General features: G+C 49.9%; 8 protein-coding genes and 1 non-coding gene across 9 annotated transcripts; 5 read left to right on the plus strand and 4 right to left on the minus strand.

Moving 5' to 3' along the window:
* The first annotated feature begins 897 nt into the window (after nucleotides 1–897).
* On the plus strand, nucleotides 898–2,384 carry V8C40DRAFT_234574 (inositol oxygenase). Its single transcript, XM_083213659.1, has one exon. It carries the CDS (start codon nucleotides 1,279–1,281, stop codon nucleotides 2,203–2,205), a length of 927 nt encoding a protein of 308 aa, XP_083076640.1. The 5' UTR covers nucleotides 898–1,278; the 3' UTR covers nucleotides 2,206–2,384.
* A 435-nt stretch (nucleotides 2,385–2,819) lies between these two features.
* Nucleotides 2,820–6,322, plus strand: V8C40DRAFT_234577 (retromer subunit VPS35). The gene is made up of 4 exons (XM_083213660.1): nucleotides 2,820–3,169; nucleotides 3,280–5,548; nucleotides 5,622–5,768; nucleotides 5,832–6,322. Exons 1-4 carry the CDS (start codon nucleotides 3,036–3,038, stop codon nucleotides 5,994–5,996), a joined length of 2,715 nt encoding a protein of 904 aa, XP_083076641.1. The 5' UTR covers nucleotides 2,820–3,035; the 3' UTR covers nucleotides 5,997–6,322.
* Nucleotides 6,323–7,547: 1,225 nt separating this feature from the next.
* Nucleotides 7,548–10,660, plus strand: V8C40DRAFT_134163 (M28 family metallopeptidase). Its single transcript, XM_083211094.1, has 2 exons — nucleotides 7,548–10,304; nucleotides 10,380–10,660. The coding sequence occupies exons 1-2, from the start codon at nucleotides 7,770–7,772 to the stop codon at nucleotides 10,560–10,562; spliced, it is 2,718 nt and encodes a 905-aa protein (XP_083076642.1). The 5' UTR covers nucleotides 7,548–7,769; the 3' UTR covers nucleotides 10,563–10,660.
* V8C40DRAFT_134164 (uncharacterized protein) lies at nucleotides 10,661–11,156 on the plus strand. Its single transcript, XM_083211095.1, has one exon. The coding sequence runs from the start codon at nucleotides 10,759–10,761 to the stop codon at nucleotides 11,032–11,034; it is 276 nt and encodes a 91-aa protein (XP_083076643.1). The 5' UTR covers nucleotides 10,661–10,758; the 3' UTR covers nucleotides 11,035–11,156.
* V8C40DRAFT_234582 (cytochrome b5-like heme/steroid binding domain-containing protein) lies at nucleotides 10,974–12,149 on the minus strand. The gene is made up of 2 exons (XM_083213661.1): nucleotides 11,828–12,149; nucleotides 10,974–11,755 (listed from the first exon to the last, which is right to left on the minus strand). Exons 1-2 carry the CDS (start codon nucleotides 11,878–11,880, stop codon nucleotides 11,278–11,280), a joined length of 531 nt encoding a protein of 176 aa, XP_083076644.1. The 5' UTR covers nucleotides 11,881–12,149; the 3' UTR covers nucleotides 10,974–11,277.
* Nucleotides 12,150–12,407: 258 nt separating this feature from the next.
* Nucleotides 12,408–13,790, minus strand: V8C40DRAFT_234584 (uncharacterized protein). Its single transcript, XM_083213662.1, has 2 exons — nucleotides 13,552–13,790; nucleotides 12,408–13,496 (listed from the first exon to the last, which is right to left on the minus strand). Exons 1-2 carry the CDS (start codon nucleotides 13,726–13,728, stop codon nucleotides 12,882–12,884), a joined length of 792 nt encoding a protein of 263 aa, XP_083076645.1. The 5' UTR covers nucleotides 13,729–13,790; the 3' UTR covers nucleotides 12,408–12,881.
* A 160-nt stretch (nucleotides 13,791–13,950) lies between these two features.
* On the plus strand, nucleotides 13,951–16,115 carry V8C40DRAFT_234585 (kinase-like domain-containing protein). The gene is made up of 3 exons (XM_083213663.1): nucleotides 13,951–15,112; nucleotides 15,170–15,672; nucleotides 15,728–16,115. Exons 1-3 carry the CDS (start codon nucleotides 13,995–13,997, stop codon nucleotides 16,093–16,095), a joined length of 1,989 nt encoding a protein of 662 aa, XP_083076646.1. The 5' UTR covers nucleotides 13,951–13,994; the 3' UTR covers nucleotides 16,096–16,115.
* A 221-nt stretch (nucleotides 16,116–16,336) lies between these two features.
* Nucleotides 16,337–16,428, minus strand: V8C40DRAFT_t56. Its single transcript has one exon. It is a non-coding gene; the product is annotated as a tRNA-Ala (tRNA).
* A 312-nt stretch (nucleotides 16,429–16,740) lies between these two features.
* V8C40DRAFT_262192 (glycoside hydrolase superfamily) lies at nucleotides 16,741–18,969 on the minus strand (the record flags this gene model as incomplete). Its single annotated transcript, XM_083219345.1, has 3 exons — nucleotides 16,741–16,870; nucleotides 16,924–17,319; nucleotides 17,393–18,969. The coding sequence occupies 3 exons, from the start codon at nucleotides 18,967–18,969 to the stop codon at nucleotides 16,741–16,743; spliced, it is 2,103 nt and encodes a 700-aa protein (XP_083076647.1).
* Nucleotides 18,970–20,542: the final 1,573 nt, after the last annotated feature.

Here is a 20,542-nt window from a genome sequence, read left to right on the forward strand (position 1 = left end):
CTACTAGATTTCGAATCTTAATACTTTTAAAGACAGTCCGTGTCTCAAAATGGCGAGGCAAGCCGACTGTTACCATATCTGGATCTATCTGGGGGCTGTGTCTTTGAGTAAAAGGAGGCCCAGAGGAGAAAATTGTTCACAGGCTCTATTCTTGAATAAGTCTTTAAATCGTATGATGGATAGAAATTTTATTCTCATCAAGGATAAGACATTGGCTGAGTCTGCCTGTGCAACTTTCAGCAGGCATCCGGATTACACCGTACAGGCATCCGAGCTTCGAGACAATTCAAGGCGACACCGGCGGGAAATGTGGATCTTGCAGTCAGCCGACCAGCGGTCCACGGGGGATTCGTGACCGATTTCAGATGTAAAGGAGAAGAAGGTCTCGAACTTCTGAGAGGCCGGGGACATTTCTCGGGGGAGGCTGCTTTGGACCCGATGCAGGCAGGTATGATGGAATCCAGGTCCAGTGAGGAGGAGATGGTGCGGATACGTGATATCACAAGAATGGAGCGCTTCCACCAGTGTAAATTACTACATATGGAAAGGATGGAGATATGGGGCTTTTGATTGGTGAGATTCGGTCGGATAAAAAGAAGAGATTAAAAAGCGATGCTAGATTCGAAAGTAGATCTGAGATGAACTGATGGATTCAGCATCAGTGTGAGTTTTCCCCCTCTGGTACGATCAACGTCGATGTGTTCATCTGCCTGAACGAGCAATGGCGCCCGCCATCTAAGATTTAGATTCGTGCGCATTTGGGACAAGATCTGGGGATATCCTTCTTTGGAAATCGTCGGCGGCGCTAGCCTCCCAGCTGACCCCAAATCTGGAAATCTCGCCGCCGAAAGTTCCACCAGGGGCCCAGCTTTGTGTCTAGACATTGACCCATCGTACAACCTACGAGCAGCACATGGCGATGATTTTTTTTTTTTGAGGGGGTGGAGGATCTCGTTAGATGACGTAAAAAGGCAATTCGGTAAAATAGGAAAGTCAACCATGGGACGTCGAAGGATACTTAAGGCCTGCGATGTCCTAGCTAGCAGAGCTGGCTTTCTTCATCCAAGAGACGACTGTTGAGAGACATACAGCAGACCGTCTGGAATATCCCAAGTATCCCAAGTGCAATACTGGGCATATAACATATAACAATCGTTTTTGATATACTGCAATTTTTACCATTCATACGCGTACTGGACGACACTTTATTCGCTTATTTACCATTTGTTCTTCTGCCCATCAAGTACACCGTTTGACACCTACATATTTTCCTTCACCATGGCACCAACCGCTATCGTTGATCTCGGTGAGACCTTTTCCGTTGGCCAGAAGCTGGAAAATGTCTCCGACGCAATCGACGATGTAAACTGCATCAAGTACGATTCCGAGTCCAAGTTCGACGCCAACAAAGACAAGGCAAACTTCCGCCAGTACGAGGATGCGTGCGACAGAGTCAAGAACTTTTACAAGGAGCAGCACGAAAAGCAGACTGTCGCCTATAACCTCGCTGCTCGCAGTCGGTTCAAGAGCGCTTCACGGGTGCGCCCAGAGATGACCGTCTGGGAGGCCATTGAGAAGCTCAACACCCTCGTTGACGAATCTGACCCAGACACGTCGCTGTCTCAGATCGAGCACTTGCTCCAGTCTGCAGAGGCGATTCGCCGTGATGGCAAGCCACGATGGATGCAGGTCACAGGTCTGATCCATGACCTTGGCAAGCTCATGCTCTTCTTCGACGAGCTCGAAACACAGGGTCAATGGGATGTCGTTGGCGATACTTTCCCCGTTGGCTGTGCCTTTGACAAGCGAATCATCCTGTCTGACACCTTTGTCAACAACCCCGACACGAAGGATCCCATTTACTCAACCAAGTATGGCATCTATTCGCCCGGCTGTGGCCTGGACAACGTGATGCTCAGCTGGGGCCACGACGAGTATCTCTACCATGTCGTTCGTGATCAGTCGCTTCTGCCGGATGAGGCGCTTGCCATGATCCGCTACCACTCATTCTACCCCTGGCACCGCGAGGGAGCCTATAGGGAGTTTATGGTTGAGAAGGACTGGGAGATGATGAAGGCTGTTCAGGCCTTTAACCCATACGACTTGTACAGCAAAAGTGACGATGTTCCCAGCGTGGAGGAGCTCAAGCCCTACTATATGGAGCTGATTGACGAGTTTTTCCCTCAGAAGGTCGTCAAATGGTAAAAAAAAAAAAAAAGAAACAACAGAAAAAAAAAAAAAAAGATTGAAATAAAGGGGAAATGGGGATCTATTGGTATGAAGCGGGCGTTTTTCAGGGTCTTTGTCTAGAGCGTTGTTTTTTTGTAAGATGTTAGATGAGAGAATAGGAGACTGGATAGAAGGCTTCTTTGCCCTCAAAGCACAGCATGGCTGAATAAGCATACAACTTAGGTGATGACACACGCGGATGCTCCTTTGTAAAATGAAGATGTACCGTGATTTTTCTCACATTTCATCAGTTCCGAAGCCCAACTTTGTCGCGTCTCGGCGTGTTTGCAGTAAGCGTTGCTGGTCTCCAAAGTGGGGGTTCCATGTAACTCGGTCTTGAAGAGCTAAATCAAGGGATAAGTCTCAAGTCGGTAATAATGCGCACCAGTATGAATCGAGACGTTTTAAAAACCAATGAGTTTCTAAGTGCATGTTTAAACAGAAGATGCAGTCCAAAGTTCATCGTTTTTGCTGAAATCAGGATGTTTGGCCCAGTACAAGAAACAGACTGAAATCACGTGGCTGTCTGCTCACCCTGGGTACGAGTCCCAAAGTACCGACTAGCTCCTCTGGCAGCTCCAGTCCGCAATATCCATAGTAACCAAAGCTGTCGTCACTGGCAGCCAAGCCACTTTGCGCTGGCCTTTTGCCCTGTCTTCACTATCTCGAGGCTATTCCAACATCACCAACCCGGCGCAATCGCTTCGCCCTACCCCGTCAATGCCTAACTGAGGGCTTGTTTTGTTTCTGGCCTCATCGTCCCTGCAAGCTCAAGCTACCCCGCCGCCTGCCAACAAGCCGCGACAATGGCCACGCCCGCCCCCCCGGAGGATCAGGCTCGGCTGCTGGAGGATGCCCTGGTTGCAGTGCGCCAGCAGACGTCGCTCATGCGGAAATGCCTCGACACGCCGGGAAAGCTCATGGATGCCCTGAAATGCTGGTAGGTGCCGATATGTCGCGGAGACAGAAGGAGGCGGGAAACGCAAACACGTTGAGAGATGTGAGAGAGAGAGGGGCTAACGCATTCACCTTTGCCTCCTGGCTTTATAGCTCGACGCTCGTCTCTGAGCTCCGCACAAGCAGCCTTGGTCCCAAGCAGTACTACGAGCTCTACATGGCCATTTTCGACGCCCTGCGCTTCCTGGCCGTCCACCTCCGAGAAAACCACCCCGTCAACCACCTTGCCGATCTCTACGAATTGGTTCAATATGCCGGAAACATCATCCCCAGGATGTATCTCATGGTCACCGTGGGAACTGCCTACATGTCCATACCTGATGCGCCGGTCAAGGAGCTGATGAAGGATATGATGGACATGAGCCGCGGTGTCCAGCACCCCATCAGGGGACTGTTTCTGCGTTACTATATGTCAGGCCAGGCCCGGGATTTCCTCCCGACTGGTAGCGGCGATGGCCCCGAAGGCAACCTCAGCGACTCGATCAATTTCATCCTGACCAACTTTGTGGAGATGAACAAACTGTGGGTTCGTCTACAGCACCAAGGCCACTCCCGCGAGAGGGAGCAGAGGATTCGTGAGAGAAAAGAGCTCCAGCTGCTGGTGGGAAGCAACATTGTGCGACTGAGCCAGCTGGTGGATCTTGAAACGTACAAGACGGGCATTCTTGCACCTCTGCTGGAACAAGTTGTGCAATGCCGAGATGTTCTGGCCCAGGAGTATCTCCTCGAAGTTATCACACAGGTGTTCCCCGACGAATTCCACCTACACACGCTTGGTCAATTCCTTGGCGCCGTCTCAAGATTGAACCCGCACGTCAACGTCAAAGCCATTGTCAGTGGCCTCATGGACCGTCTCTCAGAGTATGCTGAACGTGAAGGCGGGCGGGAGAGGGGCCCTGATCAAGAAAAGGCCGAAGCTGAAGCCCTCGCCAATCTGCTGGAGAAGGTGAAGCTCCAGAAAGAGGCCGAGCCACAAGTTACTCCTCCAGCCGCCACTGAACAGCCGCCTCCTGCAGAGGATGCCGCTACTACCGATAGCAAGCCTAGCACTGAAGCTGACCAACAGCTACCAGAAGAGGGCGAAGCGGCAGCACCGCCTGCAACTGACGAGGCGGATACTACCGCCGTAGCAGATGAATCGGCCGCTTCAGTTGCTGAAACAGAGACAACGGCTGTCAATGGGAAAGAAGGAGAAGAGGAAGGGGAAGTGGTTGGCGATGCTAAAGATGTACCTCTCTACGAAGTTTTCTTCACACAGGTCAAAAACCTCGTTGAAGCCCAGCACCTCCCTATTCAAGACACCATTGCGCTGCTGGTATCGCTCTGTAACCTGGCGCTGAACAACTACCCCGACCGACTGGACTATGTGGACCAGATCTTGGCTTATGCCACTACAAAAACCAAGGAGAACATCAACAATGCTGATCTCCATTCTGCTCAAGCCCAGCAGAGCCTCCTTGCGCTGCTGCAGGCACCTCTCAACCGCTACGTATCCATATTTACCGCCCTTTCCCTTCCGACATACGTGCCACTTTTCCAAGCTCAGTCATATCCTACTCGCCGGGCCGTTGCTGGTGGCATCATCCGCGGCCTCTTGAAAGACCAAATCAAGATTTCCAAGGTGGACCAATTGGAGCATGTCCTCGATGTGCTGTCGGTTCTTATCAAAGAGGGAACGCAGGCGCCACAAGGGTACGCCGGAGCCACACAGCGGCGAGCTGTAGAGACAGATGAGACCTTAGAGGAGCAAGGGTGGCTGGCAAGAATGGTGCATCTGCTTCAGGCTGATGACAACGACACGCAGTTCAAGCTCCTACAGCTGACCCGCAAAGCATTCTCAGAGGGCAATGACCGCATCCGAACGACCACACCACCGCTAATAACGGCTTGTCTCAAGCTGGCTAGGAAGTTCAAATCTAGAGAGCACTTTGAGGACAACTGGGAGTCGCAAATCAACGCTCTGTACAAGTTTATCCACTCTGCAATTAGCACGCTGTACACTCGCGTAAACGGCGCGGGGGTGGCTGAGTTGGCCCTGCGTCTGTTTTGCTCTGCAGGACAGACGGCAGACCTGACCGGGTTTGAAGAGGTGGCATATGAGTTTTATGCGCAAGCCTTTACTGCTTATGAAGAGTCCATCTCGGATTCTAAAGCCCAGTTCCAGGCCGTTTGCGTCATTGCCAGCTCACTTCACCAGACTCGCAACTTTGGCAAGGAGAATTACGACACGCTCATCACCAAGTGTGCCCAGCACGGCAGCAAGCTTTTGCGGAAACCAGATCAATGCCGAGCAGTCTACTTGGCAAGTCATTTGTGGTGGGCGACGCCCGTCGCCGTCAATAACGAAACAGAAGAGACTGAGGTAAGATATCCAAATAGAAGGGAGAAGGGAGAAGAGAGCAATGCAACATCCGCTAACAAGTCCTGATTCATAGCTCTATCGTGACGGTAAGCGAGTGCTTGAGTGCTTGCAGCGAGCTCTTCGTGTAGCCGATTCGTGCATGGAAACAGCGACTTCCATCGAATTGTTTGTCGAGATTTTGGATCGCTACGTCTACTACTTTGACCAACAGAATGAATCGGTATGCATCTCCGTCGCCAGATGATATTTGCTGAAAAATTTACTAACATTTTCCCCTTTCCAGGTAACTACCAAATACCTAAACGGGCTCATTGAGTTGATTCACTCCAACTTGGCGGGTAACCAGCAGGACTCGGCTTCGATAGAGACTAGCAAGAAGCACTTCCACCAGACCTTGGAGAATATCAAGTCTAGGCAGTATGAAGGCGTCGTATTGTATCCAAGCTAGGAGAATGGACACTTGGTCTCTCGGCCGGGGGGGTTGAAGGTTGAATTCCGCGGTACAGCAAAAAAACTATATCAAGAATAGGCTCTTGGGAAGGGGGGAAGTAAAGGCAAGATGGGGACGGGATGAGAACGTTTAGATGTATAATTTTCACCACCAAGACGCAGCCGGAGCAAAGAAGGACAGGGCATGAATGACTATTGATGTATTTTTATTCTTATATATAGCTTTGGTCGCAAGAGGCACGTTGATTGTTGAGAAGCTGGGTATATAAAACGAGGGGTTATAGTACACCAGGCGTCTTGTAGTGATTGATTCATGTTGACAGCAATGATTGAGTTTGTGTGTACTCGTATGCGAAGGTATCAACATATTCAACCCTCCTAATCTCGCAGCTATTCTCTTGTAGCACCAATCACGCAGCACCAAATACGATGTGGAGCTAAACGACTGGGCTTTGCTGTCGCCTTATTTACCCCGACCATCTGTGGTGTAGCGTATTTTCCTTCCATTTTTAATTACAGCTGGGGTACGAGTTCGGGTGTGGTTAGTCTGACTGTGCTAGGTATTGACAGATCAATGAGCAGATTTGGCATCCCATCCCATGCGGATCAGCGCAAACGAACGCAAAGCTGGCGTCTTTTCAAGGGTCCAGTCAGCTGCAAACATGGATTGCCTCGTGTTTCAGCAATTTACCTGTAGACGATATCTTCTATTTTACTTTATTTTTATTCTATTTTATTGATATCATGTCTACTATTCCGCATGCATTGATTGAATGAATGCAGAGTATTGAATTCACAGGTATTCGCTTCTACAAACGGGATGCATCGTGAGTTACGAGTACATACAAAAGTCCGCAACGTCTTGGTGGCGTTAATAAGACTTAGCCAAATGAGGTGCAGCTGCCAAGCGCGGATTTTAATGTAACCCGTCACGTTTCGAAGGGTCTAGGAGGCGATTTCAATTTTATAGGGGCGGAGTGCGGCGTCTTGTTTTATGGGGGGGAAATGGAATTCATTCTAGGGAGGGAGAATGCCAATCAATGTAGGTACTGTAATACCTAGTAGTACTGTCTAATAGCAGATGAGCAATAGTATTGCACTGGCTTGAGTAGGTTAATAGCTGTCTTGCTCAGCTATTACGGTTGATTATTGGTGGTGTTATTTATTCTTGATTTATTCTTACCACTCATTAATCATCAATCGTCAAACCACAAATTACTCCGCATTAGGCTTTTGGCTCTGTTGCGATATCGATCCAAAGTGGGCGGTGCACAGAAGCCCAAGTCCCAAGTCTAGGCGGCCCCCCCGGCTTTGTACATTTACCTAGCAGAGCATCGTCATCCCTTATCTTTTCGACGGCCTCGTAAGCCTCTTTGTTCCTCCATCCCAACTCCAGCGGATTCGACCGGCTGGACGCTCATCAGCTCTTTTTTCTTGGATATGCGGCGCTCGTAATCGGCCTCGAATACTCACTCTTCTTGTTACTCTTCTTCGTACTACTGTACCTTTGCATTATCCTTTTCTTCTTTTCCTCGTCTTGCTTCTCGCTCTCTCTCTCATTTTCTCGACACTCGTTTGATTAGCCCGCCTTGGCTCGTTTTCTAAACGGAAAATTAACCCCCTTCGATCTGAATGGCCCCCTCGACATCGCGTGCTCTTCCATACCAGTTCGCCCATCGACGAGTATAGACGAACCCTCTGCGGATGATTGCGCAACATCGCCTGTACACTACACCTTTTGTTTTTGCTTTTCTAAACCCCCCAGCCCACCATGCCTTCGGAAAAGGTGCCGTTTTACGACCCGGTGCCGCCGACGTACGATGAGGCATTGGCCGGCAGCAGTCGTGGCTGGGCACCACCCACGAGAGATGCCATCGACGAGCGCAACGCGACCGAGACCGAATCGCGATCACTACTGCCTCGGGCCGGCGACAGCTCACAGGGCTCCAGGCGGCCCGATGGCTATCGAGCGCCGACGGTGGAAACGGATGACGAGGACAGCTTGTGGGATAGCGACAGCGATGCCGACGAGACGAATCAGGTGCGGCGGGAGATGGAGGAGCTGGAGATTGAGGAGCCCGGCCGCACAGGAGGATCAATATGGGGGAAGAGGATAGGCTTCAACCTGTCGCTGCCGGCGTGGAAGTTCAAGTGGCGCCTAAGATTACCGCGGATACGCATCCAGCTGCCATCGCGGCCGTCAGCAGCGCCAGCGAACAATTCGACCGCAGACGAGGCGGTTGAAACGGAAGATCTCGACAACGTGAGAGGGTGGTTGCGAGACTTTGCCTTCCCCAAGGTCAACAGCATGATGATTATTGTCACGGTTGCGCGACTACTAGCGCTCGGCATCGTCATTGGCTTCATGTATTTCCTCTTTGCGAGCGGCATGCTCAGTGGTCTAACAAACGGCATGAACAATGGAGGCATGCGCTTCGATCCGGAGGATCTTCGAGTCCACCTGCAAAAGACTGTCGATCCCAGGAGAATGCGCGCCGCGGTCAAGATCTTTTCGAGCTACGCACACATTGCTGGTACCGAGGGTGACTATGCGACGGCACTGGACGTTGAAGCCATGTTCAACAAGGCAGGACTGGATATTGTGGAGATGGACGACTACTACGTCTACCTCAACTACCCACGCGAAAACGGCCGGGCCGTGCAGATTCTGGACGAGACTGGCGACAATGCAGTTTGGACCGCCGAGCTCGAGGAGGTTGAGCGCGGAGGCGAGTCGGCCGGAAAGCAGACTTTGGCGTTCCATGGACACTCCAAGTCTGGCGACGTCCACGGCCCCCTGATTTACGCCAACTACGGAGCGAGGGAAGACTACCAGAAGATTAAGGACATGGGCGTCAACACTACCGGGGCAATTGCTCTCGTTAGATACTACGGCACTCAGACAGACCGCGCTCTCAAAGTCAAGGGAGCCGAGCTGGCAGGCTTTGCAGGATGCATCATCTACAGCGATCCTGCGGATGACGGCTTCCTCAAAGGCGACGTCGCCCCTGGTGGGCGATATATGCCGGAAGATGGCGTCCAGAGAGGCTCCGTCAGTCTCATGAGCTGGGTTGTCGGCGATGTCCTGACGCCGGGATGGGAGAGCAAGAAGGAAGTGCCCCGCATGAAGGTTGAGGAAAGCCAGGGCCTGGTCAAAATTCCCAGTCTTCCTCTTGCTTGGAGAGATGCGCAAGTCCTGCTGCAGAATCTCAAGGGCTTTGGCCAAAAGGTGCCGGATGCTTGGAAGGGAGGCGTGCCCGAGGTCAGTGAGTGGTGGACCGGAAACGAATCGTCACCTGTTGTTCGTTTACAGAACGAGCAGGATGAGAACGAGAAGCAACCCATCTGGAACGTATACGGCAAGATTATAGGCATGGAGACGTCGGCGAAATCAATCATCCTGGGCAACCACCGAGATGCATGGGCATTTGGCGCGACCGACCCGCACACAGGCACGGCCATCATGATTGAGTTGGCACGCATCTTTGGAGACTTGGTCGATCGCGGCTGGAGGCCTCTCCGTTCCATTGAATTCATGTCGTGGGACGCCGAGGAGTACAACCTCATTGGATCTACCGAGTTTGTGGAGAAGAATGTAGATGCCCTGCGTGAGAATGCCTTTGCCTACATCAACCTGGACACCGTAGTATCTGGGCAGAATTTCCGCGCTGCCGGTTCGCCTCCCCTCCGAAAGAGCCTGTTCCACGCCATGGAGCGAGTCGTCGATCCAAACTTCAACACCACCCTCAAGGACCTCTGGGATCGCAGCGGCAGTAAGCTCGAGGGCTTGGGAGCTGGCAGCGATTACGTCGCTTTCCAGGATATCGCCGGAACAAGCTCGCTGGATCTCGAGTTTGCTGGCGAGCCGTTCCCCTACCACTCCAGCTACGACAACTTTGACCTGATGGAGCAGGTTATTGACCCTGGCTTTACGTATCACGGTATACTTGCCCAAGTCGTCGGTCTTATTATCCTCGATCTGGCAGACCGGCCTATTATGCCTTTTGACATGGTCAACTACGGCCGAAGCCTCGAGACATGGGTTAGCGATCTGGAGTCGTGGGCGAACAAGGAGGCGGAGAAGAAGAAGCACAAGGGCGTTCTCAAATTCGTGGACCTCAAAGATGCGGCTGCGACGGTCTCGGCAAAGGCACAGCAGTTTTCGAAGTGGGAGATGGAATGGGATCGACTGGTCATTCGAAGCGGTGGCTGGGAGACGCAGGAGCTGGGCACGGCGCGAATCGCGTATAACAACAAGATGGCCATGTTTGAGACGGCTTTGTTAGATTTGGAGCTTGGCGGTGGTGTAAGTTGTTTCTCACCCTCTTTCCTCACTCAGGGGAAGGGATTGTTAAACTGATGCTAATTCTTTTCTTGCTAGATTCCCAACCGCACACAGTTCAAGCATGTCGTCTTCGGCCCGCAACTGTGGTCAGGCTACGACGAAGCCTTCTTCCCAGCCGTCCGCGACCTCGTCGACGCAGAGGCTTGGGAAGATGCCAACAAGTACATTGCTAAGACAGCGGCTCTAATGAAGCAAGCGGCAGCGGTTTTGGAGATGTAACGAAAACTAGTTTTCTCCTTTTTCTCTTTTTCGAAACCTTGATTTCTTTAGATGCTATGGGAAATGTGCTGCCACCGTGTCAGACATTGTTATCGACACACCTCTCTCTATATCATATATATATCCGATATTTCCCGCCATACATAATCCAGCTTTTTTCTTTTATTAACGAACGACAGAACTCAAGAGGAGTCCAATGGGGGGGAGGCTAAGATGTGCTTTGGGAGATGATGGATGGCTCTTTTTTGTTTTGGAGGATATGTCTGCTTTGGTTCTTCTCCGCGGCTACTCCACCAGCCCGTTTTGTTTTTCTTTGTCAATCTACTTTGAGTTTTTGCGTGGAAAGAGTGTGTTTTACTTGCTGCAAAAAGGGATGATGGGTATTTTGGGGCCGGGAGGTATCATGGGGTTGGATTCCCGGTCCAGTGTCTTGTCTTGTTTTATATTGTGTGGAATCCTTTCTCGAATCTGAGAAACGGCATGGCATTGGCGTTTTTTAGGTCGCCGTTTTGTTTATCTTGTCATCTTACCCCATATGTTTCTCCTTTGAATCAAAGCACTGAAAAAACAAGAAGCTTAGCTATTCTCCCCCCTTGAAAAGAGTTCCATCTTTGAATGAAAAATCCCATTGCTTGCTCATTCCTACATGCTCATATATATCCCGTAAAACCCAATCCCTTAATTTTACCTCAAAACTTCGCTCGTCCGAAAAAAATCACTCCTTCTTCTCAAGCTCCTCAAAATCCTTCATCGACACAAACTTGCCAATAATATCATACTTCTCCGTAAACCTCTCCTCCCACCCCCTCAGCGCATCCATCTCCTCCGCCCCCAAATCTGCCAACGTGTCCAGCGGCCCATCCAAATCCTTGGTCAACATATCCTCATCAAAACTCCCGCACGCAAGCCCCCGACTAGCATCCCTGCCAGCGAAATTCGCGTACGGACCGCCGGGACCGTAGAAGTTGCGGCCGCGGGAAACGTCGAATACGGCGCCACGGACGGCGAGGAAGACGGGGGCGCCGTTTTCGCCGTTGAAGGGCAGGAGGGTGTGCGGGTTGTAGGTCTTGAATACGACGGGGGGAGGGGGTTTTGGGAGGGACGGGTAGGAGGTTTTGGCGAAGAAGGTGGAGTAGGCTGTGTAGAGGATGATGGAGAGGAGGACGATGTTGAGGGGCGAGACGAGGCCGGAGCTGGAAAGGTGAAAGATTGATGTTAGCTGGGGGGGATATAGAGGAGGGAATGTGTGTGTTTGTTTGATATACCTGGCGGCTTCTTTGACGGCCTCGTCGTTCATGCGATGCTCGACGTACTCCATCTTGTAGTACCAACTGCAGTAATTGCTCAGTGTGTAGGTATGTAGAAGCTTAAGTGAAGTGCCGATCGAGAATCCGAGTTGGGGGGAGATGCGAGTTTATACAAAAGAGCTAAAGCATCAAAAGCCGTGCTCTAGCTCGCTCGGGAACGGTCGGGGGGAACGGTCGGGAGGTGGATATGGGATTTGAGAGAAATGCCCCGCCGTTGATGGCGATTTCGAAGCAAGCCTGACGTTGTATTGCAGGTTGCGGCAAAAGCTCGGACCTTGGATACCTCGGGTTGTGGGAATTCCAGGCACTTCTATTTGCGACTCCGCGGATTATCTGTTTGGCTGACGGGGTTTTGCATTGCAGTGTCTAGTATTCGTATCCGTGGAATTGCGTAATGCTCCGAGGTTATGGCTTTGTTCCTTGTATTGAATTGCCATTTAAGGGAGTCTTGATGCTACCTAGACACGACACCAAGGAATCTAGAGTCAAGATGGTATGCAAGGCACTTTTAACAGTAGTTATCTTCGATTACATGCTACACTATCACTGTCCGTCCTAGTGTCGGAATGAAGAATATATGTCAATATTAATATGAAATTGAAATGCAAAATCTTAAACAAAGATGAATATCCCAAGTTAAACTAAACGCCGTTTCAAGGGTATCTGCTTGCGCCTTATACCGACCCCTGATGTCTAAATCTAATACCTGCTTTTTAAACTACCTATCAAATCAACTCCATCTCTAATGACCTGAGCATATCAAACAAATCCAGTTGTGTAAATAATAAAACATGTCGGCTTCTATAGCTCATAAGACCGATTTTGTAGAAGCAATGGGAAAAAAGACCACGTAAGTCCTCTTATCGTACTTGAGCTTTCTTTAAAGAGTGACTGGTGGTGTCATGGGTTTTTCGGATGACTGATCCTTGACAACGACGACGGAGGTGACGGTATTGTCACCGCATTCTCTATCGCATACATTGCTGTGATTGTTCACAAAGGCGCAAAGGAGCTAGTTGAAATCTCTGACATCGTCGTCCGGTTCGCGAGACTGTGGTATGGTCATCTGGCGAACGGCATCGGTTAGAGCCCTGGTGGCGGGGATGGGTGACTGCTCTGCCTCATCCTCAACAATAGGCTCAAGGAGGAACCGTGTCTGAGGTTGAGGTTCAACCTGTATAGTTCGAGGCTGAACTTGGGACTGAAGTTGAAGCTGAACCGGATCATCAGTTTGAGTCTGAGTCTGAGCCAGTAGCTTGGCTTGCTTCCTGGCATGGCGCTTCTTCTCCCGCACTTCGCGGATTCTCCTTCTCCATGCCGGCTCATATTCAGAATCCGATGATGTAGACGGAGAATCTAGATGCAGCAGTGCGTCGCGGGCCTTTCTTCGAGCTACCCGGATCTCGTTCGCCAAAGCGCGCGGTGTCCTTGAGATGGGCCACTCGTTGGCAAACTCTTCGCCGTAGATATTCTCACGTATTGACTGTCGCAAGGCAAGCCCACGCAGTCGCTCAAACAGATGGTCATAAAACGAAGAAGGGTCGTGACGGGACTCTACTGCATTCGGCGACGATGGCGCTGAGATGAGATGTGCGCCTTGCGTTTCAACTGGATTAGGAAGATAGTCCTATAGAGTCGGTTAATCAAGAGGCGACAAGGTTAAAGATTTCGGGAGGCTGTACATATTCGTTGAGCTCCGTGAACTTGGCATACCAGTATGTCCAGGAATAGCTAATCTTGGGCTCCGTTAATTCCAGTTCAGCGTCCATCGTCTGGTCTACCGTCGCCGCGGTTGCGCTTGCGCTTGGCACAAATATCTTGTCATGGTCAAAGCTATCATGCCCTCTGAAAGAGGCCATTAAACCGGCAAAGTATGGCGATCGAGGCGCATTACAGGCGTGATGATGTGTCAAGTTGCACAAGCATGACATTGTTCGGTTGCAGTCAACCTTGATAGGATCACACACTGGATAAGATCACGTGATGCTCCATCCCAACAACCAGCATAGGCAGCAGGTCTGGTGACCAAGGATTTATAAAGCAGGTATATGATGCATTTTATAGTTTAGATTGTTACATATATCTGCCTGATTTATTCTAGTTGAAAAGCGACTCTGAGCTCAGTATGGCGTCTCCCAGCAGCGTAGCCACTATATTGGACCCGCTAGGATTCAATAGTCCGGCTGGGCGTGCGCTGATGGTACTTCGTCCAGAAAACGAGGCCGCCAAATGGGCTTTTTCACAGGTTGTTGACTTTATCAAAGAGCAAGATGCTCAATCCGACGATGATGATCTCGTGACTGACGTCCGGAGCCACTATGCGAAATTCATGTGGTTTTCCGATGAACAAGTCTATGATTCTGCCGTCTCCCGATTTGTCAATCATAGCACAATAGTTGAAAGTCCCTCGTCACCGTCTTCGTTATCATCATCTACATGTAGTCTTGAAGAGCCATGTCCCACCATGATCTGGACAGGCTTCTATTTCCTAGACTCAAATATCAAAACGCTTCATTCCGACTGCGGCTGGTTAATTGGCCGTCTCAGCAAAAGGGGTGTTTCCTTTGCCCAACCTACCGTCGACATATTACTCACAGATAGTCGTGCTGGCAACGTCGCTAGAAGACACGCCGTCATCAACTTCTCTCCAGAAACACGTCTAGCGACCGTTTCGTTGGAATTCGGCAACTCTGCTGTTGTTAATGCAACTTCTTTGACTTCCAAGGGCAGCGTTGCCGGCTGTGCCCTTGGGCAAAATCGAATTCATTTTGGTGATTTAATGTACTCACTCGAGTATACTTCATATTGCCTCCGACCTCAAGGTCAAACAGATCTCAGTAGCCACCTTACAGGTATTCATGGTGACAATCAGCCAACCAAGGAAGTCCTTCAGGCTACTCCTACACCTCAAACAACGAATGTCCAAACTATAGGAAAATATACAATTACAGGCGGCTTGACAGGCCGAGGCACCTTTGGCCGCGTACGTCCAGCTGTTGGTCCGGATGGACAAAAGATTGTGGCCGTTAAGACGATGGAGGCTAGGCCAGGCAGGATACAGTATACTCGAGAAAAGATTGCATTGATGGATTTAATTGCACAGCGAGCACAAGCCGAAAGGCAGCACAATGTTTTAACAATGATTGAAAGCATTCACATACGAGGACGGCAAGTGGATGAATTCCACATTGTCTTGGAGCCTTACATTGGGTTTACACTATCTGAAATACCCAAAGATACACAGTAAGTGGCAAGCCTGTTTGTTTTCGTGTTACTCCAGTGCTTATTTGATTCCGACAGCTATACAAAGCATGAGCTCATCTTACACGACTGTCTTCGAGGTCTTGCCTTTTTACACGCACACGGCATAGTGCATACAGACATCAAACCGGAAAATATCGGACTATTAGACTTCCACAAAAATGAAATGCATAAGCCGGCCCAGCTATCGTCTTATTCGCGCCCTCCACGCACTGTCATCCTTGATATTGACTCCATGGAGCAGATTCCCAGAGGACAAGCTGTGATTAAAGCAGCTCCTGGATCAAATGGAACAGTTGGATTCCATTCCCCAGAGCACGAAATGTCAGAATACGACGGCAGAACAGATGTCTGGGCTTTGGGTGTCAGCCTCTTCAGAGCAATCTTTGGTACATTTCCCTGGTCTTACGGCACAGAAGGCAATCCATGGAGGAAAGACCGCGAAGTCCCTGAAGCACGACAGAAGTTCCATGCCCGATACGACAAGGCAGTTGGCAAGATTACCGATCATTATCTTACCAATCATGATCCCAGACTAGGCGGTAAGTCCATCCAGGCCAGGCCCATATTGACATTCATATGCTTACTCTTCATAAGAGCCACTTTGCGACTTCTTGATTGCCGCCTTTCGGTTTCCAGATTCTGAGATAGCATCGCAGAGGAGAAGCCGGCCAACGAGTGCAGAGTGCGTTGACATGATAGTTAAAAAGTCTGAATTATTAAAGGAAAGATTGGCGATGGAGGTAGGGATGGCTGCTGAGGCTACAGCAACCACACCAGAGACTAATTATACCATTCAGAGTGGGCATACTAAAAAACGACCGGCGCCAGATTCTCATGCGCAACCCAAGAAGAGGGAGATGGAATACAGACATCAAGACAGACATCACATAGTAGACGCTATATCTAGAATAGATCCTATAGATAAGCTTGGAGTAGAAAAGGCACAAATTGTAGCTGAATAAGAATGACAAAACACACAGAGCACAACTAAAGTGAATATACGGTGATGGCCAACCTGCCAAGGAGGTGTGTTCCACGCAAATCACTCGCTACCCCGCAGAAGACCAGTATGTAGGTATGGTAGAACAGGAAAGAAGAAAAGAGGAAAAAGAAAACAAAAAAAAGAAAAGAAAAGGTGGCAGCGCATACTCAACAGTAATAATTAGTATCGCTGTCAAAAAGCGCAAAAAAAGAAGAAACACGTGGAGACAGAGGGATTTGAACCCCCGACCTTTTACAGGCTTGTATTGAATGAACAATGCAAAGCAAACGTGATACCCCTACACCATATCCCCTGTTGGAAATTAGTTGCACTCATTAGTCATTATAAGGCTAGGCTCTGACTGGGGCCAGCCTAAAACTTTAGCCCCGCTCTGGAGTTCGCAGAGATATCGGCCTACCCTGAAGGGAATGAAAGTGAGGAAATAATTGACTAAACCAAAAGGTACTAGGTAGTTAGAATAGATGTGATGAATTTTTTTCCCTATAGCTTCTTTGTATTAGGTCAGAAAGCTATCACTCATCCCCATTGAGAGACAAGGTTTGGTGGATCAAATCTCCTCGTGGTACTCCGGCAGTATGTAACACTACTTCTTGAGAATGCTCAATTAAGCACTTTTGACCCTCTTATAAAACATTTGCGCTGCCTCTTCCATGACAGCCTTAACCTTTGCTGCATCTAGCTTTTCCTGTCGACTAAATGTGTACAACCCATTTGTCTCTTGCTCAATGTCCGTCCTACGAATATTAGTGAAAAGTTACACATTCAAACTTCATATACTCAAACTTACAGCTGTGTGTATACAAACCCGCAGCAAAACCCTCCACCCGCAACACCCTTGACGACCCTCTCGACCCTCTTCAAGAGATCTTCAGGATCTGCCGCAGTGGTGTAGCCCCAATCCCGCGATTCATCACCGTCGTCTTTCTTGGCTAGTGCAATGTTGATGCCGCCGCACTCTGAGCATATGATGGGAGCCCCAGGGGTGTGGTGAGCGCCCTTGTCGACGTTGGGGATTTCGCCAACGAAAAGGTCTCGTCCAGCTTTGGGTCCGAGAATGGCATCTAAATCGGCGCAAGTCTTCTCTAGCTCTGGGCCGTCGCTGTAATCGTGAAACGTAGAGAGATCAGTACAAACGTGTTCCCAGCCGCAGTTGTCGTTGATGCTACGGGTGGGATCCAACGTCCTGGGAATTTTGTAAGCATTCATGAGTCTCACCATATTACCAATTAAAAAGGGAACAAGTCGAGGCCACTAACTTAGTCAAGTAATAGAGAGAGCGTATGTGGTTGCGCTGCTCGGTGTTATCCTTGAGTGATGTATATGCCCAACTCTCGTTGACCGGTGTCCATGTCACCACCGAGGGATGGTTGATTGCCAGTTTCACAGATTCAGTCCACTCCTGATTGAAACGGTCGACATATTCTCGGCTGAACTGGTAGGCGTTGGCGATTTCAGCCCAGACCAAGTATCCCTTTTTATCTGCCCAATAGTAGAACCGAGGATCCTCAACTTTTTGATGCTTCCGGCAGCCGTTGAAGCCCATCTTCTTTGCACACTCAATGTCCACCTCTAGGCTGTAGTTGAACTCTGGAGTTAGGAACGAGTTTGGCCAGTAGCCTTGATCCAGGTTCAGCATCTGGAAATAAGGAGCATCATTCAGTCTCCACAGACCGTCACCGTTGGACCATTGTATCGAGCGCATGCCCGTTGTTGTTTTGATTTCGTCCACCTCCCTGCCCGAAAATGAATCAAACAATCTAACTGTCAAATCGTACAGCTGAGGATGCTCTGGTGACCAGAGTGCGACGCCGTCTCGCCAGCAAGAAACGTCGCTCAATGGTGCATCTTTCAGTGTTGACTCGGGAAGGGCAGAAACACTCTCCTTTGAGAGACGGGCGCTCAAGCTGAACCCACCCGATCCTTCTTTAACATCAACTTTGGGGGATTTGGAGACGAGTTGGCCCCCAAAATTGACCTCTGCTTCGACGACATATCCACGGCCTGCCTGCAAACCTTGTGTAGCAATGTCGAAATGAATATCCCCAGCATGGATATCATTCGATCGGATTACAGTTCCATAGCTACTATCCGCGATTCGTGCTGCAGGCACAGCCTCTAGCCATACGGATTGCCAAATTCCACCAGAAGGGGTATAGAAGATGCTCTCTGGCTGGGCACCCCAATATTGCTTCCCTCGCGGCTGGGTCAAATCATAAGCTGAATCAAAGACACGCACTGTCAATCGATGATCGCCACTAGTATTTGCCTCAATGGCATCCGTGATGTCAAGTTGGAACGGGACGTGGCCTCCCCGGTGGCTACCGACAAAACTTCCATCGACCCAAACAGAGGCCTCATAGTCCACGGCGCCAAATCTAAGCAGAAGACGGCGGCCCTCTTGCCGTTCGGTTTTGTCCCGCAAGTCTGAGATAGTCCGCTCATACCAGAGCACCTCGTGGATGCCGCGCTCATTAATGCCCGACGCAGGACACTGGAAAACGAAAGGGACCGTAATTGGACGCTTGTGGTTGGTTTTCCCCGAAGAGTCCCGTGTAAAGAGGTTGTCTTTGAGTAGATTTTGTGTCCCGGCTGCAATGCGCTGAGTGATGGTGTCGCTCTCAGACTGGTTTCCAGCCTCACTCTTCTTTAATGTTTTCTTGACGGCAATTTGAGTAGGCAAACCGGACTGTTGCCATCGTAGGCTTAAGCCGACGTCGTCATCGTCAAAAAGAAAATCCCAAGGGCCGTTGAGTGACAGCCAGCGTGACCCGGTGCGCTGGAAATCCGGACGAGGATACTCTGGCGAGTCGTGATACTGAGGCTGGCCTTGCATTTCTGCTAATTTAATAACCTGTCGTCAATGAAGTTGTTGCCAATTACAAGCATTGTGCTGCTATCTCAGACTGTATAAGTAAGTTATAGGGACATGTGTACACGTAGCTGGACCCCCGCCATCACCTACCAATTCAGCTCCGCCAGTTCATGTAATTGAGGGTTTATCACCAGTTTTTCGGGTCGCCGCGCGTCGTGTTAAGGGGAATTTGCAATTCTGCCCATTTTTTGATCGTCAAAACTGCGTTTTGTACGGCATATCATTGCCTCAAAGATGGCTGCCAGACCCAGTATTTACGTCTCATGCATGCCAATCATGACGTCGCTGGCGGCTATAGAACATTAGAACGAATCTAAACGCCCACACCGACATAGTGCCTTTGCTATTTCTCCATGAAAGGACAATTGGTTCCTGGTTCCTGGCTGGCTATTTACGAGTACATGGGTGATTGATGTTTTTGCAATTTCACTGCCTGTTCTCTCTCGATAAGATTTGGGCAACCTTTTCAGTCGAACGCTCAATCGTAGAATCAGCCATGTCCACACAGCTTTCTTCATCTGGGGATCGAGTGAGTCGAACGAAGGAGGGTTCCGAGGCTCAACGCTGGTGACAAGGCCTCGCGATACACAATTACACAGCTCTTGGAGGCTGTGTTCTTTGCCCCAAGAATTGGCCTCTGTTGAATCTATTTGGAGAATTGCACAGTAAGAGCGGTGAGTAGACTGGTTGGATGTCGTACAACACCAGCCACGTTCGGCCTCTTATTTGGGAAGCACGACATGGAAAATGGAAGGGCCCGACTCTGAGAAAAACCCAAGAGTCGAGATTGTGGTCATGATTCAAGGTTGCCGTGGAACGGGGTCCTGGCTACAGACAGTTGGCCGGCAGATCGCACGATAGTAAGATCCGCATGTCCTACCGAGATGGTTGTAATGGACGACGGGAGCAAAGATGAATACTGTTGTTGTGCAAGGCTGCCTCACTTTGGTTTGTTATGTGAATATCGAAGAGGGGTATGAATTGTTCATTGGGCTCTCGCGTTAACTATCACATGTTTGCAACAGTTTTCGCAAGGCTTCGCCGTCTCAATGGAGTTTGCCATTGCTAGTCCCGATGCATGACGTATCCGAGGTCCGAAGAGGCCGGTGAGATGGAGACTAGACGGTATTGATGACGCTTTTCAGGTAATGGTTACTGGATGTTTGTCGAATTGGAGAGATGCAAGATACGACAGTGTTACTCTGTGTGAGCTGATGTACGACGCTGGGTCAAAGTCGAACGAGACCCGCGCCACTCCTTTTACCAGACGAGAGCTCGCATGCTCGGTGGTTTTCTGGTTGTCGTCGGCCGGAACAAAATCATCCATTGGACTCTGTGCTCGTTACTCTGCAGAGTTTCCACCTTTGAACGTGGCGATGCAAGGGCACAGCGGGATCCGTCGTTGCTCCCTTCCAAAGCCCAACCAGAGCTGCGCTTGTAGCTTTTGTGTGATGCTACCACTACTAGTAAGCATAAAGATTCGGTCCTCGGAATCTAGTATACTTGCATAGCCCACTGGCATTAGGGAGAGCTG

This window comes from Trichoderma camerunense, assembly GCF_050948025.1.
Source record: "Trichoderma camerunense strain CBS 138272 chromosome Unknown V8C40scaffold_3, whole genome shotgun sequence".
Classification (NCBI taxonomy): domain Eukaryota; kingdom Fungi; phylum Ascomycota; class Sordariomycetes; order Hypocreales; family Hypocreaceae; genus Trichoderma; species Trichoderma camerunense.